Below are 6000 nucleotides of genomic sequence, written 5' to 3' on the forward strand. Positions count from 1 at the left end.
TTAGCATGCAGACTGGGCTAGTTGTGGTGCTGTGATGGGGTTAGCATGCAGACTGGGCTAGTTTTGGTGCTGTGGTGGGTTAGCATGTAGACTGGGGTCGTTTTGGTGCTGTGATGGGTTAGCATGTAGACTGGAGTCGTTTTGGTTAGGTTTAGGTTAGCATGCAGACTGGTAAAGTGTTGGTGCTAGGCTAAGGTTTAGGTTGGGTTAGCATGTAGATTGGGCTATTTTCGGTGCAAGGTTTAGCATGCAGACTGACTTAGTTTTGGTGCTAGGTTAGGCAAGTATGTAGACTGGGATCGTTTTGGTGCTAGGTTTAGGGTCAGATTGGCATGCAAACTGGGCTAGGTTTGGTGCTAGGTTAGGTTAGCATTCAGACTGGGCTAGTTTTTGTACTAGGTTTGGGTTAGGTGGTTATTGTGCAGACTGATCAGGTTAAATGAACGTGAGTGTATCTGTATCTGGGCAGGCTTGGCCAGCCTGCTAACTAACCCAACAGGAACCCGGCGGGACGGTATCTGGAGATGGGGGTGGATAATGTGTTTATTCTACCTTTAGTCAATATTAACTTTAACTCAACACTAACAACACGACCCTGTAAATTAAGAAAACTTGACGTTATCCTGCAGAATTTAGGGCTTTTTCACGGAGGTTAACGTTAATAACAACCACCACCCCACACGGGATGCAATGTGGAGAACAACGTTAGTTCAGTTTTTCCTACTGTTCCACTGACACTGTCCAGTGTTATTATTCCACAGGTAGCTAACCTATGAGCTAACTGACATAGCCTAGCTAACCAGCTAGCATTACCCAACCAGTAAACCATGCTAGCTAAATGGAGCTAAACCATGTAAACCAAGCAGCGTCGCATAGCAACATTTCCATAATAATAATAATAGAGGTGTGACGTGACGAGGCCCTGGCCAGGGTGGAGACAGTGAGAGGTGTCTGGAGGACCAAGGGCCTGCAGGATCCCCGGGCTGTCGTACCTCTGTGGGCTGGCTGATCTCGAACAGGTCCAGGCGGTTGGCGTTCCAGTGGTTAATGATATCGGCCAGTTTCCGCCTCTCCTCCTCCCTGCTGCCCGACATGGTGGAAGAGAAAATCTTCAATTAATCCTCTCTTGAAAAAAAAAAACGTCGTCCACAACGACGAGAAAAACAAACGAACAAATGGTTACAAAAAAAAAGATCAAAATAAAGCGCGTCTTGAGTTATTCTCCTCATCGTCGAAAACGCGGTGTGTCGTTGCTGCTGGTTTGTAACCGACGTGTGTAGCTTCACACAGTACTACAGACCGAGCGCTCCTCCTTCTCTCTCTCTCTCTCTCTCTCTCTCTCTCTCTCTCTCTCTCTCTCTCTCTCTCTCTCTCTCTCTCTCTCTCTCTCTCTCTCTCTCTCTCTCTCTCTCTCTCTCTCTCTCTCTCTCTCTCTCTCTCTCTCTCTCTCTCTCTCTCTCTCTCTCTCTCTCTCTCTCTCTCTCTCTCTCTCTCTCTCTCTGGACGCACATTCAAGACCTCAACAATTCAACAGGGCACGCGCACCATAGTTAAGCAGCAGCGCCCCCTAACTGTTACAGTGTTGACTGAGTGCATAGTGATAGTAGAGGATAGTAAGAAGGTTGGTATATATACATACTGTATGTATTTATTTTCATTTCAGATATTGATTGAAGAAGTGTATCTTTAGTCGGCAGCGAAAGATTGGTCAGGTTGCGGCTGTCCTAAGTGTTCGTTCCACCATTGCGGAGCAAGGGCAGCGAATAGGCGGCTTCTCTTTGATGACCCTCCCGGAGCTCGGATAGGAGTGGGTCTGAGGCGGCCAGAAGATGTAGAGCGGAGGGGTCTTGAGGGTGTGTAGTTAGAGAGACCATTGACCGGAGGTAGGCGGGAGCTGTTCCCTTTGCTGCTCGATATGCCAGGCACGGTGGTGTAGTGGTTAACACTGTCGCCTCACAGCTAGAAGGTACAGGGTTCGTTTCCCGCTTGGGGACCAGGTTTCCGTGTTGCCAGGTTACCCAGGTGGGGTATCTCCAAGGCCTTTCTGTGTGGAGTTTGCATGTTCTCCCCGTGCTCGCAAGGGTTTCCCCTCCCGATAAGCTGTCGCGTCCCTGACAAAGACGGACAGGAGCACTTGGATTGGTCCTTGGACCTTGATGGGGATTCATGCGGCGATGGGGAGCCAGTGCAGGTCCCTAAGAAGTGGGGTAACATGGGCTGACTTTGGTAGGTTGGAGATCAGGTGGGTGGCTGCGTTCTGAATGAGTTGAAGTGGCTTGGTGGTGGTGGTCGGTAGACCTGCAAGCAGTTTAGTTAGTTTAGTTTAGATGAAAATGTATTGTCATCAAACAGCACAAGTACAGTATAATAAAAATAAGTTGGCATCTAACCAGAGTTCAAATGTAGCAGTAAAGTGCATTAACAATATATATACATTTGACATCATTGTAGACATCGGTAGACCAGCGAGCAGTGCATTGCAGTAGTCGAGGTGAGACATGACTGTTGCTTGGACAAGGAGTTAAGTGGCTTCTTTTGTCAGGAAGGGGCAGATCCTTCTGTCATTGCTCAGGAGGAATCTGCAGGTTCTGGTCGTTCCGGCGATGTGAGCAGAGAAGTTCAGCCGATCATCAAGGACTACACCAAGGTTCTTGGCGGTCGGCTTCGAGGCCATGGCTACATTCTCCACTGTGATGGAAAAGTCGGTCAGCGGGGAGGATTTTGGCCGGCAGGTGAAGCAATTCTGTTTTGCTTAGGTTCAGTTTGAGGTGGTTGGTTGTCATCCAGGCGGAGATGTCGGACAATGTACAGGTGATTAAATTGGATATCAAATATATAAATGAGTACTACTGAGTAATAGTGCTAATGCAGATGTATGTACAGAGTTGTAGTATTTTTGTGTACAGTGATACAGGTATAAATACACTATGGTAGTAAGTCATACTGGCCAGCAGTATAACTAGTAAGATTAGGTAAGGGATATGTACAGACATAGATATATAGATAGCATCTACAGATATAAAAATGTCATGCACCTCCAGGCCTCCAGGGTTCCCGTGACCGTCCACCATAATTCTTGGTTCTCCCACTCTATCCTCCCTACCCAGCTACTCTTCATCTCTCTCTCTCTCTCTAAGTACAGGATGGGGTGCAGGTGTGTGACACCGGAGGAGCAGCTGATTGACATCTACCAGCTGATTACCATTCCTATTTAGACCTGGCTCAGATGTCATGAGGCTGCCAGATCGTAGTTCCTATTTATGAGTCAGTCCGTATACTCTTGCTTAGTCTCATGTCAGTCTGTGTTCTATTGCTTTACCTAATGTGTCTTGTCCTCCTTTGCCCACAGTTCCTTACCTGGCTTCACACCCTGTTCCAGAGTCCTGGATCGCTGTGTATGACCTCAACCTGCCTGACCACTCTTCTCCATGTCAATCCCCTGACCGTCTGAGAACCCGCTCTCCGACCCTTCGCTTGTCTGAGTACCCTGCTACTCGTTCACTCCCTGGACTGTCTAAGCCTAAGGACCTGGTTACTGTATTCTCCTTTTTCTAAATGAATATACCCGTAATTTGGGTTTTCTCTGATTCCACATCATCTCTGCCTGTTTGTGTCTGCATCTGGGTTCTGTCTTTAGTTAACTTATATGTACAGACAGATGTGGGAAAATATATAGACTGTAAGAATATATATATATATACTTTACGTACAGCATTATTGTACATGCTATCATACGGAGTTATGGCTTATATGCAGGAGTATAAGTATGTATATATGATTATATGCAGGTCTATTCAGACAGATAAGGATACATAAATATATGCAGTAAATATAAATGTATAGTATATACATTTCCTGGCAACATTACTAATAGACTTAATTTCCTAAGTAGAATTAATGCACAATGATTTGTCTTGATGGTACTGATCTGGACACACACAGTGCATGTATAAGGAATACATGACCTAGGGCAGTGCAAGACATACATATTAGACTATCAAGAACTTAAAGGAATACACCAACATTATGTGTGCTTGCCGTCTTCAATTTTCCTCTGTGCGTTCAGTAAAGCTATCCGGGTTGCAAGTTATCCTGGTTTAGCGCAAATTAACAGAAGTGGATACGGATCATTTGTGCTAAGCTAGGCTAGTTTGCAGACGGATAGCTTTCTACTGAAGGCACAGAGAGGAAATTGGTAACTATCTTCTTGTCTGACTGGAGAAGACGGTAGGAGCATTTCCCACAATGTTAGTTTGTTCCTTTAAGCAATAGCTCACGCCAGACTGTGGTATAATATGGTTATTATAACACAGCTAAGGGGTGTTGTTCGGCCTGACGCGAAGCCCCTTAGCTGTAATATAATAACTATTATAAAAGGGGTAGCTCAAATCAAGCAATCTGATTGGTTCATAGCTGTGGTATAATGAGCATATATCCACAGCTATGATTCTAATTCCTTTTCACTAGTCAGTATCACTCCGTGTCTGAGGGAAAAAAACGCTAGGCTCGTTAAAAGAGACGGTCTGGTCTACGGAGGAGACGTGATGACACATGTCATATGGTGCAACACTTACCCCAGCCATCTCAAGAAACTTGAAAGTTTACAAAAAAAAGTAGTGTCATGGTCCGGGTTTAACACACCCTCACGTCCTTTGTTCCATCACTTTGGTCTCCTGAGGCTTGCTGAGTTTAATGTACACCAAAATGCATCAATTATGTATCAAGTTGTAAACAACATGAATCACAGACTGTCTGAGCTTGTCCCAGTCTGCCGTCCACTGCACATCCACAACACAAGAAATAGGCATCTTATCTTTGGCAAGAGGAGAAAACTCAAATGTGCCAGCCTAAGCATAGCATGCAGGGGCCCGCAGATCTGGAATTTGTCTGTATTTATGTATCTATGTTGTATGTTTGTTAGTACTGTAGGTAGGTGTGCAAGCTGTTTATATTTGTGATCAGGCTCCCTCCAAAAGCTTTAAATAGCTTCTTGGGAGACCTGGCACACGCACACAATCTCGACGATGATGTTTTCACATGAAGATATGTAATATATCGTGTGTGTGTGAATAAATTCATTCTTTCGTTCGTTCATTCATTCATTCATCCATTCATTAATTAAAAAAAATGCTCAGTTAAAAGGAGGAATCCTTTTGGGGAAGCCCTCATATCACCAATACACACTGTAACTGAGGGGTACAATTCCCTGACTGTATTACTAGATATGATACTTACTACCACTACCTTTGTACTTAATATTCGGCCACCCAGTACACGGCATAAATATATTATGATGAACACTGTCACGTAGATGAAACGGATCCAACACAAATGTACGAATTAGAAATAGGTCTTTATTTCTACACAGCGATGGTGTGTAGAGCAAGCACTTAATCAAATCAATCACATTTATGAATGGAAATAGTATGCACTTTTATGGCAAGAGTATTCGTCGGTATATCAATAGAGAATGTCCAATCTCTGAAGGCGCAGGTGGTACATATACGACCTGGAATAGTTTAAGGAATAACAGCAATGATACTTTAATGATTATATACTGGATACACTAGAGGGGGTTAATCCGGTCGCTTGTAAGCCGACAGGAGTAGGAAGGGGGGGGGGGGGGTAGAATCCGACTGCCTCATCCGGCCAAGGGTATCCCAGGTGAACCCACTGTAGTGCCGTTCAATGCGCCGGCGATCCTTGGACCACAGATGAAAGCAGGTGGACTCTTTGTGGGCCGGCTCTCTCCGGTCCACGGGGGAGAGACGTGAAGCGACCTCGTCTTGCAGAGCGTCTCCTCACCTTGCGTCCTCTCCAGGGGGGGGGGTTCCAACACACGGCAGTGTCGGGGGTCTTTATCCATGGAATAATCAAAGTATACAAAGCATAATCCGTGCCTGGGAAGGCGGGCTGTCGTCGGTAGAATAATCCGGTATACAGGTCCACTCGCTCGTCGGCTCTGGGGCTCCTCGGGTGCAGCTTCACGTGGGGTCAACC

General features: G+C 45.6%; 1 protein-coding gene across 7 annotated transcripts in view; it reads right to left on the reverse strand.

Moving 5' to 3' along the window:
• Nucleotides 1-1274, reverse strand: part of afdna (afadin, adherens junction formation factor a) — a 244966-nt gene extending 243692 nt beyond the window's left edge. For all 7 annotated transcript variants that reach the window (XM_084315182.1, XM_084315177.1, XM_084315178.1 and 4 more), the window contains exon 1: nucleotides 993-1274. In XM_084315182.1, the coding sequence (XP_084171308.1) occupies nucleotides 993-1094 (102 nt within the window). In that variant the 5' untranslated portion in view covers nucleotides 1095-1274. The remainder of the gene's footprint in view (nucleotides 1-992) is intronic.
• Between the last annotated feature and the right edge of the window lie 4726 nt (nucleotides 1275-6000).

This window comes from Notolepis coatsorum, assembly GCF_963971535.1.
Source record: "Notolepis coatsorum genome assembly, chromosome: 5".
NCBI lineage: Eukaryota > Metazoa > Chordata > Actinopteri > Aulopiformes > Paralepididae > Notolepis > Notolepis coatsorum.